This window comes from Leuciscus leuciscus, assembly GCF_965113295.1.
Source record: "Leuciscus leuciscus genome assembly, chromosome: 14".
Taxonomy (NCBI): Eukaryota; Metazoa; Chordata; class Actinopteri; order Cypriniformes; family Leuciscidae; genus Leuciscus; species Leuciscus leuciscus.
The window spans coordinates 166918-180836 of record NC_138738.1 but is presented as its reverse complement, the minus strand read 5'-3'; the positions used below and the strand labels follow the sequence as shown (position 1 = coordinate 180836).

The 13919-nt window shown below is 45.8% G+C and overlaps 1 protein-coding gene across 8 annotated transcripts in view; it reads right to left on the bottom strand.

Moving 5' to 3' along the window:
• The window catches only part of LOC309513905 (histone deacetylase 4-like), an 80860-nt gene that overhangs the window by 8019 nt on the left and 58922 nt on the right, over positions 1 to 13919 (bottom strand). For all 8 annotated transcript variants that reach the window (XR_014211557.1, XM_082189994.1, XM_082190000.1 and 5 more), the window contains exons 5-14: positions 11051 to 11201; positions 10826 to 10940; positions 10340 to 10452; positions 9071 to 9199; positions 8879 to 8973; positions 8344 to 8448; positions 7645 to 7831; positions 5231 to 5427; positions 874 to 1053; positions 562 to 745 (exon numbers count right to left, since the gene is read on the bottom strand). Coding sequence is in view for 7 of the 8 variants with exons in the window: in XM_082189994.1 (XP_082046120.1) it covers positions 562 to 745; positions 874 to 1053; positions 5231 to 5427; positions 7645 to 7831; positions 8344 to 8448; positions 8879 to 8973; positions 9071 to 9199; positions 10340 to 10452; positions 10826 to 10940; positions 11051 to 11201 (1456 nt within the window). In the remaining variant the exon portion in view is untranslated. The remainder of the gene's footprint in view (positions 1 to 561; positions 746 to 873; positions 1054 to 5230; positions 5428 to 7644; positions 7832 to 8343; positions 8449 to 8878; positions 8974 to 9070; positions 9200 to 10339; positions 10453 to 10825; positions 10941 to 11050; positions 11202 to 13919) is intronic.

Here is a 13919-nt window from a genome sequence, read left to right as displayed (position 1 = left end):
GAAGCCGTGAGAGAGCGAGTGAGTGAGTGTCACCTGTGGTGAAGCGTGAGAGAGAGAGAGAGTCACCTGTGGTGAAGCGTGAGAGAGAGAGCAACATGACATCATGACTTTGCGTAAACATACACGCCACTTTCAAGTCAAGTGCCGTGTTATCTATACGCATTTTGAGCTATCCGCGTGTATGTCCACGCCGTCATCTTCCGCGTGTATGTCTACGCCGTTAAATGTCCGAGTGATTCCGCGTGTATGTCTACGCCGTTAAATCTCCGAGCGAAACGAAGCAAAATGTATATCTACATCTGGGGAGCGATATTTTTTTACTAGGATGGTAGGGGAAGACTCATAAATGGTATTAACCCCAGTGACGGGTAGGTTTAGGGACGGGGTTGGGGTAAGTCATATATATTTATATAGAGAGTAATGTAACGTTAAGTCAACGGCGTTGATAAACACGCTGAAAAGCGATTATGCGTGTTGATAGCACGCCAAAAATGGAAATACGAATTGGCGTGTCATACATACGCCATTTCATGAGATCAGTCTGGAGAGAGAGAGAGTCACCTGTGGTGAAGCGAGTGCTGGAAGGCTGGTCCTGTGTGCTGAAGAATCTGGCAGAGGCAGGAGAGGATTGAGTTCTGGAGAGTTTCTGGTGTCCTGGGAAACTCACAGACGCTCCTGACGCCTCCATCGACGCCTGGTAGTTCCTGAGCTGATGGATCCTCTGCTGCTCCAAAAGGAGGGCCTGCTGCTCTCTCACACACACACACACACACACACACACACACACACACACACACAAACACAGGTATGTGCACTGACAACAACCACAAGAGGGCGAGAGAAACAGCAAACACACATCTTCAGGTCTCTCACCTGTTTGAACAGCACCTCCTGCTCCTCCGGTCTCTGCTCCTCTGGGAGATCTGGAGATTCCTGTTTAATGGAGATATTCATGTGTGTTTCGGTCTGTGTGGCGTCCAGTTGCTCTCGCAGCTCTTCCTCCGTCTCTTCCGGGTGACTCTGGTGCTGCCGATCACTCGGTTTACCCAACATCTAACACACACAAACACACAAAGGCACAGGACAGATACATCAGTGTTTCACAGAAGACTGTTGCTGCTGAAACATATGAGTTTATTAGTCGTTCAGCAGTTACTTTTTATCCACAGTTACTTGCATTGTATTAAAGGTGTTATGTTATCGATTCATGAATTCCTTGGGAATCAATCTCATGACCTTTGACTCTACTATTTAACTGTTTTCCACTTTTTCACCATGTTTTCTTGCATGTTTTCATGTGTGTGCCTCAGTTAAACAGGCAAGACAAACACTGTTCATTCAAGACAGTGAGAAATTAAGTCTTCCCTCGACCGCTGAGAGAACGGACTCGCTTCGGTTCAATCTGGGATTAAACGAAGAGCGAGCGACACTGACCAGAACGGTATTATTCAAAGTGACCTGCAGTGCACTGACATTTATCATTATGTGTGTTTCCTGGGACTTGAACCCATGATCTCAGCATTGCTAGCGCCATTATCTACTTATTTAATTAATGGCCAAGCAGTTGTAAAGCGTGGGATGCAGTGGTGTAAAGCGTGGGATGCAGTGGTGTAAAGCTTGGGATGCAGTGATGTAAAGCGTGGGATACAGTGGTGTAAAGCTTGGGATGCAGTGGAGTAAAGCGTGGGATCCAGTGGTGTAAAGCTTGGGATGCAGTGGAGTAAAGCGTGGGATGCAGTGGGGTAAAGCTTGGGATGCAGTGGGATAAAGCGTGGGATGGAGTGGTGTAAAGCGTTGGATCCAGTGGTGTAAAGCGTGGGATGCAGTGGAGTAAAGCGTGGGATGGAGTGGTGTAAAGTGTGGGATGGAGTGGTGTAAAGCGTTGGATGCAGTGGTGTAAAGCGTTGGATGCAGTGGTGGAAAGTGTGGGATGCAGTGGGGTAAAGCTTGGGATGCAGTGGGATAAAACGTGGGATGGAGTGGTGTAAAGCGTGGGATGCAGTGGAGTAAAGCGTGGGATCCAGTGGTGTAAAACTTGGGATGCAGTGGAGTAAAGTGTGGGATGGAGTGGTGTAAAGCGTTGGATGCAGTGGGATAAAACGTGGGATGGAGTGGTGTAAAGCGTTGGATCCAGTGGTGTAAAGCGTGGGATGCAGTGGAGTAAAGCGTGGGATGCAGTGGAGTAAAGCGTGGGATGCAGTGGAGTAAAGCGTGGGATGGAGTGGTGTAAAGTGTGGGATGCAGTGGAGTAAAGCGTGGGATGGAGTGGTGTAAAGTGTGGGATGGAGTGGTGTAAAGCGTTGGATGCAGTGGTGTAAAGCGTTGGATGCAGTGGTGGAAAGTGTGGGATGCAGTGGGGTAAAGCTTGGGATGCAGTGGGATAAAACGTGGGATGGAGTGGTGTAAAGCGTTGGATCCAGTGGTGTAAAGCGTGGGATGCAGTGGAGTAAAGCGTGGGATGGAGTGGTGTAAAGCGTGGGATGGAGTGGTGTAAAGTGTGGGATGGAGTGGTGTAAAGCGTTGGATGCAGTGGGATAAAACGTGGGATGGAGTGGTGTAAAGCGTGGGATGCAGTGGAGTAAAGCGTGGGATCCAGTGGTGTAAAACTTGGGATGCAGTGGAGTAAAGTGTGGGATGGAGTGGTGTAAAGCGTTGGATGCAGTGGGATAAAACGTGGGATGGAGTGGTGTAAAGCGTTGGATCCAGTGGTGTAAAGCGTGGGATGCAGTGGAGTAAAGCGTGGGATGCAGTGGAGTAAAGCGTGGGATGCAGTGGAGTAAAGCGTGGGATGCAGTGGAGTAAAGCGTGGGATGGAGTGGTGTAAAGTGTGGGATGCAGTGGAGTAAAGCGTGGGATGGAGTGGTGTAAAGTGTGGGATGGAGTGGTGTAAAGCGTTGGATGCAGTGGTGTAAAGCGTTGGATGCAGTGGTGGAAAGTGTGGGATGCAGTGGGGTAAAGCTTGGGATGCAGTGGGATAAAACGTGGGATGGAGTGGTGTAAAGCGTTGGATCCAGTGGTGTAAAGCGTGGGATGCAGTGGAGTAAAGCGTGGGATGGAGTGGTGTAAAGCGTGGGATGGAGTGGTGTAAAGTGTGGGATGGAGTGGTGTAAAGCGTTGGATGCAGTGGGGTAAAGCGTGGGATCCAGTGGTGTAAAGCGTGGGATGCAGTGGTGTAAAGCGTGGAATGCAGTGGTGTAAAGCATGGGATGCAGTGTTGTAAAGCGTGGAATGCTGTGGTGTAAAGCGTGGGATCCAGTGGTGTAAAGTATTGGATGCAGTGGTGTAAAGCGTGGAATGCTGTGGTGTAATGCGAGGGATGCACTGGTGTAAAGCGTGGGATGCAGTGGTGTAAAGTATTGGATGCAGTGGTGTAAAGCGTGGGATGCAGTGGTGTAAAGCGTGGGATCCAATAATAATAATAATAATAATAATTTATTTCTAAAGCACATTTAAAAACAACACGAGTTGACCAAAGTGCTTTACAGACTCAACATCTCAACAGCATTACACAAACATCAAACGACACAACAAGACACTCAACACCACATGTACCTAAGAACAGTTAAAAGCAGCAGAAAATAAATAAGTCTTCAACATAGATTTAAAACCCTCAATAGAGTCGCAGGATTTGACATATACAGGGAGACTATTCCAAAGACTCGGAGCCGCCACCGAAAAGGCTTGATCTCCCTTTGTTTTCAATCGAGATTTTGGAACCTTTAACAGCAAGCTTTGCGAGGATCTTAGTGGTCTGGTGGCACAATGATGCTGTAATAGATCAGAGATGTATACAGGGGCTAGCCCGTGTAAGCCTTTAAAAACTAATAGGAGGACCTTGTATTGCACCCTATACTCCACAGGCAGCCAGTGCAAAGAGGCCAGCACTGGAGAGATACTGGAACGTTTCCTGGTGCCAGTCAGCAGTCTGGCCGCTGCATTCTGCACTAGTTGCAGACGTGAAAGCGACTTCTTTGACAGCCCCAAATATAATGAATTACAATAATCCAGTCTGGACGAGACAAATGCATGGATCACAGTTTCCATATCTTTAAAGGACAAGAAGCCTTTCAGTTTGGCAATACCCCTCAGTTTGAAAAAAGCTACCCTTTACCACAGCATTTATTTGTTTATCGAATTTTAATTCGGAGTCGAAGATCACACCAAGGTTTCTCACCTGAGTATTAATATTGGAGGCTAGATCAGGAGAAAGCTGTTTGGCTAGCTTCGATGGGCCAAAAATCACCACTTCATATTTCGACTCACTCAGCTGTAGGAAACTTGATGCCATCCACTGCTTTATCTCATCCAGACAATCAAGCAAAGCTGACCATTTAGAATTGTCATCAGATTTCAATGGAAAATACAGCTGGGTGTCGTCTGCATAACAATGGTGTCACTGCATAACAATCCAGTGGTGTAAAGCGTGGGATGCAGTGGGGATGCAGATAATAATCTGTCAAAGTACCATCACACACTGGTAAAATATCTGATTCATAATCATGTGAACGGAACCGCAGAGTAGAGCTGAAGATCTTTGCCCGAACCCGACGGGACCCGACGGGACCCGACGGGTTTGGTCGGGTTCGGTCTTAATTTCTATTATTTTACACGGGCTCGGGCCGGGCTCGGGCTCGCGCTTCGGGTTGCGTGGTAAATGAGCGGTCAGGTGATGTGTTTAGATTAGCGTGAAAATGGATCTTGAGGAGGTGAAATGGAGGCTGGTCTCTGGAGGACTTATTTTATTTCTTTGTTCCAACTTCCAAGTGGCCTCTAGCCTCCGTTAGTCATGAATAAATGATGTTAAAAAATGTATAAATTACTCCTTTTTTTTACGAAAGACAAAGCTGTGTGCGTGCGGCGCAGTCTCTTTTTTCCTTTCTCTCCCTTTTCCGCCGAGTGGTGCGTGTGCCGGCTCGCGGTGTGAAGCGCGTGTCCGCGCTATTCTCCGACACTCTTATCACTGCTGATAGACGGCCTTTTGGACAGTCGGGCTGTAAACGGGTTCGGGCTTTTAAAAAGTTGTCAATCAAAATGTACTTGTCGGGCTCGGGCCAAACTCTGTCGGGCTCGGGCCTTTTCGGGCCGAACTTTTAAGGCCCGATTACAGCTCTACCGCAGAGATGGTGATAATCACATCCACCAATAGATTCCCATCAACTAAGTCACTTACTACTGAAACAATTACAGCCATTAAATCTGTGATGTAGGAAGAGGGTGAAGAGTCTCTGACCTTGTTGATGTGCATCTGCTGGAAGTGCTGCTTGTGTTTCTCCAGGAACTGCTGGTGCTGCTGCTGGACGACGAGCTGCTGGAGAGCCTGACCGCTCTGAGGAAGAGGAGGCTGACCGCTCTGAGGAAGAGGAGCAGACTGCGTGCGGCCCAGAGGACGGTGCTGCCGCAGCTTCTGGAGAGGAGAAGCGGACATACCTGCGCAGACAAGCACACACACTCCTCGTGAACACACGCACACACACTCACGACAGTGACATGGACATACAGTTGCAATCGAAATCTTTCAACCCCCATTGCAAAAATGTACAGACTTCCAGTTGTTTGCAATGATCAAACTAAAGTAATTGAAATAGCTCAACACTACAAATGTTTCAAATGGTTTCCCCAAATTTTACTGAAAATGCAACTTTTAATAACTTCTGCAGTTTCAAATTATTCACCCCCCTGAATAGCATTCCTCACAACAGAACAAATCTGCAAAAAAGGTGTTGTTTCAAGCACACCTGATGCAACTTATCAAGGGCTTCATTAGTTGCACCAGGTTTACCTGAGCTAGAACAGACAAAATATCTGAACTGGCTAGGATTGTTGAGTGTCACGTTTGACTGCAAGTTAGAAATATGGCTAAGTCAAAATAATGGTCCAAAAAGTTATGAGAAGATATCATCACCCTTCACAAACAAGGAACAGAATAAAAAAAGATAGCGAAGGCACTAAATGTTCCTAGAGACACCGTTGGAAGTATAGTTTGCGTTGCGAGTTCAAAGTTAAAGAAACAGGGGTTACTCTACCTGGACAGGGCAGAAAAAGGAAGATATCAATGACTGTAACCAGATTTCTGAGAAGGCAAGTTCAGAAAAACCCTTGAGTGACTGCAAAAGATCTGCAACAAGACTTGATGGCAACAGGCACTGAGGTTTCAGCACAGTTAGGCTTGTACTAAACGATGGCCAGAACTCCAAGACTACACCACTACTACCACTACTGTTGGCTCCAATTTGTACAAAATCATATAAATAAGCCACAGACGTTTTGGGATTCTGTCTGTGGAGCGATGAAACAAAATTGAAACTTTTTGGCATTATGGATCAGAAGTGTGTCTGGAGAAAGAAGAATGAAGCATATGCTGTAAAGAACACTGTCTACAGTTCAGCATGGTGGATCTGTGATGCTCTGCGGCTGATTTACTCTGGCGCTCTGGCACTGGAAACCTGCAGCGTGTGGAAGGAAAGATGGATTCTCTGAAGTATCAGGAAATCCTAGCAGAAAACGTCAGGCAGTCAGTGAGGAAGCTGGAGCCTGGACCTTCCAACAGGAAAATTATCCCAAGCATACCTCAAATTCCAGCAAGGCTTGGTTTCAGATAGAAGTCTTGGATGATTCTACAGTGGCCATGACATTCACATAACTTGAACCCAATGGAAAATCTCTGGTGGGATTTGAAGGAGGGTATTGCAGCACGCAAACCCAAGAATATTACTGAACTGGAGGCCATTGCTCATGAGGAACAGGCTCAGATCCCTCAGAAACAGAAGCTGCTGTCTGGTTATACATCTCATTTGTAGAAGGTCAGAACAGCAAAAAGCTGATCTACCAAGTACTAAAGATGCTTGCCATGAAGGGTTGAATAATTTTGAGACTGTGGAAGTCATTAAAAGCTGCATTTTCAGTTGAATTTGCGGAAACCACGTGAAATATTTGTTGTGCTGAGCTATTTCAATTACTTTTGGTTGATTTGTTCATTGCAAACAGCTGAAAGTCTGTAAATTTAGCCAATTAACCTGATTTGCAATGGGGGTTGAATAATTTTGACTGCAACTGTACCTGCGCAGAACACACTCCTCGTGAACATGCACACTCACGAAGGCGACGCTGACATACCTGCGCAGAATACACTCCTCGTGAACACACGCACACACACTCTTCGTGAACACACTCACATCAGCTGGACTATCGCTTCAACCGCAAGTATGCTAAACCACTTGACATTGAAACACCCTGTAAAATCTGTTAATTCATTGAGGATTCTGCGCAGACGTCACAGCTCTTCATGCGTGTCGGAGCTGGCAGCTGAAGTGGCTCTGAGAGGCTCATTGTTCAGTTCCTGCTCCCATTCATGGGTTATTAGAGGCGTGTTCTTCTGGGCACACGGCGCTGGCATGAGGACAGACCCGTCGCTGGCACACCGTGTTCCTCTCTGACCTCCTGCTGCGAGCCGGAGCACTGATCTAATTAACCGGAGGGACCCTTGACTCGGACACGGTTACGGCCTGTTCACACACACCTCTCGGCTTACGCAACGCTCTCGCATAGGCCTGGGAAACACTCCGCCATCAGAGCCACAGATATGGTTCATAACGGACTGCATCATCTTTACTAACCCAAACGTCAAACTCAAAGAGCTCTACTCACCTGCAGCTAAAGGACTCGGTGGGGCCGATTGCTCCAGGAGGACCATGTGCTGCAGCAGTGCATTGTGGGAGTTTGCAGTATCTGAATTGCCCAGGAATGAGGGAAGGTGAGAGGTGCCCAGGAACGGAGAGCTTATGGGTAATCCAGTCACGGACAAGCGTTCACTGTCTGGCTGGGTAGATGTCACCTTTTTGAAGAAATTACTAAATTAAACTCAGTCTTTTCCTAAGCATCACATAATGAAGCAAAAGGAAGACGAGCGGCGAACAAAACAGCCCAGATCTCTAACACACACGTCTCAGATCGATCGTGACCGTTTCTCACACAAATCAGATCAGAACCGGATTGGGAATATTCCTTTACTAATGTTCAAACTGCAGTTTAAGACTCTAATTGGTATGTTCATGTTCCAGTAAAAATATCTAACCATCTTTTAAAAACAAATCCACTTGAGAGGCAAATCGGACGACTTCAGAGCATCTATCCTGAATTAAGTGCATTTTTTCTAACCCACTGTAATGAAACTTTTCTAAAAGCACGAACATGGTAAGATTTATGCTTAGAGCAAGAGAAAATTCTGTGAAAATTCTGTTTTTATGTCAAGTAAATGTATCTCGTTAGGATGTTAGTAAGGAAGCAGATCACTAGTAGAAAACAAGACAAAATGAATGGATAATAGAGGATTTTTTTAATACTCACGTTGTTGGCGCTGGCAGGCAGACCCAGGGTGATGTTGGGTAACGAGGGAGACGTGTAGAGCGACAGCTGACTGATCGAATCACGAGCAGCTGGCCTGAGAGATGACTGGAGAACATCACATTCATGCATTTATTCCAAAGTGACTTATAGAGGAACTCAAGCACTGTCATAGAGCCAGCAGTATCATAGCACAACACCAGCTTTACCAGGAGGACAGACTAGGAAACAAGCTAGAGTGTGAAATGTAGAGAGAAGAGGATTTTTAGTGTGTAAGAACCATGAGTGTCTGTGTTCTCAGTGTTTTTTAGTCCTGATTCTGAGGAGCACAGCACTTTGTGACATTTTATATGTCTCCCTCATTTAACTCTTCGGATATAGATGATCAGCATTCAGAGAGATTTTTGTGATCTGACACACACTCACTCACACTCTCACACTCTCACACACACTCACTCACACTCACACACACTCACTCACTCACACTCACACACACACACACTCACTCACTCACTCACTCACTCACTCACACGCCCACCTCAGTCGCGCTGGTGCCGTTCTCGCTCAGGTTAGTGTGTGAGTTGTTGTTTGGGGAACTGGGTCCTGAAGCAGGAGCGCTGCTACATGCCGAATCTACAGACCCACAGAAGAAGAGAGAGAGTTAGTGTGTGTGTGTGTGTGTGTGTGTGTGTGTGTGTGTGTGTGATCATGAGCTCATCTCACACTTCACCTGTGGTCTCCAGAGAGCGCTTCTTCAGCGAGCCGACGGGACTGTCTCTGCGTCGCAGTAACGGACTACTCCTGCGCTCACACACTTTCTGCTTCAGACGAGAGCGCAGCTTCAGGTTCGGCTCCGACGCTAAAGACAACACAACTGCTTACACACACACCTCGCTGCACACAACACAACTGCTTACACACACACCTCGCTGCACACAACACAACTGCTTACACACACAACACAACTGCTTACACACAAAACACAACTGCTTACACACACACACCTCGCTGCACACAACACAACTGCTTACACACACACCTCGCTGCACACAACACAACTGCTTACACACACAACACAACTGCTTACACACACAACACAACTGCTTACACACACAACACAACTGCTTACACACACACCTCGCTGCACACAACACAACTGCTTACACACACACCTCGCTGCACACAACACAACTGCTTACACACACAACACAACTGCTTACACACACAACACAACTGCTTACACACACAACACAACTGCTTACACACACACCTCGCTGCACACAACACAACTGCTTACACACACACCTCGCTGCACACAACACAACTGCTTACACACACAACACAACTGCTTACACACACAACACAACTGCTTACACACACAACACAACTGCTTACACACACACCTCGCTGCACACAACACAACTGCTTACACACACACCTCGCTTTAGCTGAACACACTACATGTTTCATTCTAAACCAGGATCTGTCAGCCACTCAGACACTGGACTAGGACAAGCTAGTAATACTAGAGAGAGAAACTGTAAGAGCATCACAGAACAAACATCTGAAATAAGGAAATAACAGCACATTCAACATCACACATCAAGAGGGAAATGATTTTAGTAAACACAGTTGTTTTTTTTGTAAATTTTATCATCAGAGGCGACGTTTCCTCTAAAGGTTTCGGATCCATTCATGTCAAGAGTCACTCAAGACAAGATTCTCACCCTTACTTCTGTCTCCTTGCATGAAAACACACACTAACATGAGGTGATAAACCTGTGATCTGAGCCCCAGACGTCTCCTGCATCCGCTTCACACTGAGGAATGAGTGTGTTTCCGCTTCACACTGAGGAATGAGTGTGTTTCTGCTTCACACTGAGGAATGAGTGTGTTTCTGCTTCACACTGAGGAATGAGTGTGTTTCTGCTTCACACTGAGGAATGAGTGTGTTTCTGCTTCACACTGAGGAATGAGTGTGTTGTACTGCATGAAGTACCTGTTTTGCGCAGTGGAAAGTCTTTGGAGTCGTAGACGCTCATGGCAGGATGACTGAAGGAACTCGAGGTTTGAGGAGGAGAGCTCTGATCTAAAGAACTGTGCTGAGTTTTCCTGAACACACACACACACACACACACAGACAGAGGAAACATGAACATGATGAACTGATACAGGTCACAGTTTCTTCAGCTAGTAAAGAGCAGCCTAAATCACTGTGAAAGTGTGAATATACACAGTGAGTGAACAGGATCCTGACAGGTTGGCTGAACGCCGGTGTCACAGGATTAACCTCTGCTGGTGAAGGTGTGTGTGGATCTGATCTAGTTATCAGCGCTCGTCTGTCAGGCCTGGTTAACGATTTGCCTCTGATTGATGTGTTTTGATCAGTTTGAGCCTGAATAACTAACAGCGTGAGCATCAATAACTACACCAGATGCTCTCCGATCAGAAGTTGTGTGTGTGTGTGTGTGTGTCTCAGCCGTACCAGTAGTGTGTGTTGCTGGAGATGCAGTGGTTGAGACTCCGCTGAGCAAGCGCTTTCTTTTTATTCAGAACAAACTCCTGCAGACGCATCTTCACCTCAGTGCTGGCCACAGCACCTGTCCACAGCAAACACAGGTTACGAAAGCCTGATCACGGTTCGCTTCAGTGTAAGCGATGTCTGTTACTGGCTTGTGTTAATCAGAGGTCCTCCGCGAGGTGAACTCACTCTCCTGCCCGCGCTCCTTGTTCTTCAGGAGCTGCAGCTTCTGGTCGCGCTGATGTTTCTCCAGCTCCTGCTCCAGCCGGTGATGCTCCATCTTCCTCTGGTGCTCCAGCAGCTCCTGCTGATGCTTCAGGGCCAGAAGATCCTGCTGATGCTGAGGACACACACACACACACAGGACAACATCTGGCAGGAGTCAGGGTCAAAGCCAGCAAACAGTGCATCATCTCCAGCATTACTCCAGACTAACCCTGTGGTAGTGACTCAAACGACTGTGCTAGAGTCACACACAATGATTGGCCACAGTGATCAACACACGGAAGTGTTTGAAAGTGTTTTAAAAAACGGGAGCAGGAGCATTTGAAAGCACAATCGGACCGGTCCTGCTCTCTAACGCTCGCATGTGTGTCTGTGTAAGCGCTCGCTGAAGAGCGTCACTGATGTATATTTTATGTTTTTGAAGCGCTGATCATTGTAGCCAATCACAGACACATCCGATGAGCGCGTGAGCACAACGGCCAATCAGAGGTGTTTATGATCCCGCTCAACAGCGCTCAAAGCGGCACAATTTTTAAATTTCAGTAAACCCTAAACCCCAATCTTGGTACCAAAGTCGGTACTTTTTGACAACTCTACAGCACATTCTAATTATATTAAAACATCCGACTTTACATGAATTAAGATCTGTCACATGAACATCAGCTGATAATCATAACAATACCCGCTTCCCAACTCATCGAGTCAACAGAATCTGTGCGTCCACAGCGTTCAGCACAAGATTAAATTCATTTAACTGGACACTGGCCACATTTCATTTTCTTCGAGGGTGTTTTGTGGACAACCTCCGTCACCTGTGCAACAAACCTGTAGAAACAGGCATCTCTATCATATGACTATATATCTTCATCACACTCTCAACGCCAGTGACTTCTGAGAAAATGTCCTATCCTATCTGGAGGATCAGTGCTGATCATCAATGAACTCAACAGACATTCACACACTTCTGAGCTTTAAAGGGATAGTTCATCCAAAAATGAAAATTAGCCCATGATTTACTGACCCTAAAGTCATCCTAGGTGTTTATGATTTTCTTCTTAAAAGGGTTAGTTCACCCAGAAACTAACCCTTTAAGACGAATACAATAGGAGTTATATAAAAAAATGTCTTGGCTCTTCCAAGCTTTATAATGGCAGTGAATGGCTGTTTCTGTTTTGAAGTCCATCAAAGTGCATCTCTCCATCATAAAAGATCCATCATATCCATATTTAAAACTATCGACTAAAATAACTGTCTTCCGACAGACAGCCGTATACAAATCGACTTACGCCGCAAGAGTAACGCCTGACGATGTCTGACGTAGATGTAGGAGTAGCGTAAGCTTTGAGCCTCTCGCGGTTCAAACACACAGGGTACATCACTACGTTGTGCGTCGGGTCAAGCGTTACTCTTGCGGCGTAAGTCGACTTGCATACGGCCGTCTGTCGGAAGATAGTTATTTTAGTCGATAAAGTTTTATATAAGGATATTTTTCACTCACTCACTCACTCACTCACTCACTCACTCACTCACTCACTCACTCACTCACTCACTCACTCACTCACTCACTCACTCACACACTCAGAGATTCTAATTATTGGACAAAAAACTTCCTCACGTAATGATCTAGAATACTGTCTAACACTTGATGGCTGCTCTGTCAAGTCTTCGTCGTCGGTTAGGAACCTGGGTGAGCTCTTTGATACCAATCTTTCATTTGAAAGTCACGTGTCTAGTATCTGTAAAACTGAATTTTTCCATCTTAAAAATATATCTAAATTACGTCATATGCTCTCATTGACAAATGCGGAACAATTAGTTCATGCGTTCATGACCTCAAGGCTAGATTATTGTAATGCTCTACTGGGTGGTTGCCCTGCACGCTTAATAAACAAACTACAGCTGGTCCAAAACACAGCAGCTCGAGTTCTTACCAGAACCAGGAAGTATGACCATATTAGCCCGGTTCTGTCAACACTGCATTGGCTCCCTATTAAACATTGTAAGTAATCAGCAATATTTAAAAATTTATACGAAGCACTAAATGGTTTAGCTCTGCAGTACTTGAGCGAGCTCTTAACGCATTATAGTCCTTCACGTCTATTGCAATCTCAAAATTCCGGCCAGTTGATAATACCTAGAATATCAAAATCGACTGCTGGCGTTAGATCCTTTTCCTATTTAGCACCAAAACTCTGGAACAGTCTTCCTAACATTGTCCGGGAAGCAGACACACTCTGTCAGTTCAAAGCTAGACTAAAGACACATCTCTTTGACCTAGCATACACATAACACATTATAGACTTCTATAATTCAATGTTAGGCTGCATAGATTAGGTCAGGACCCGATGACAACGCAGTGCTGAAGTGCCAACTAGTCTCTCCCTATGGAGGATCCCTTTACCACTCTACTGATGAAGCGTTGTCGGGAAAATTCGTTTCGCGTACCTACCCCGAAGTGACAAAATAAAATACAATTCTGTATCAAAATGTATAAGGAAAGACCAGTACTTTGTTTAGGCTTGGTCTGTAGGGAATTCCAAACCTGCTCACATATATTCAAACGCACATAACTATAGAACCAATTCTTGATGCGCATGTGAACGCCATCATTGTTTCTCACAGGTTCGCGTTTAAAGTCTGTGTAGAGAGAATGGTGTCGTCTTAGCGGCCCCTAATTAAATAACAAATGATCGTTGCGATGGAAGCGAATCAATCAAAACTAACTTTAGCAGGACTTTATTAAAGAACCGCTATTAAGCCAAAACAATCTCTGTTACCTTAAATTATACGTTTATCTCTGTAAAGCTGCTTTGAAACAATCTACATTGTTAAA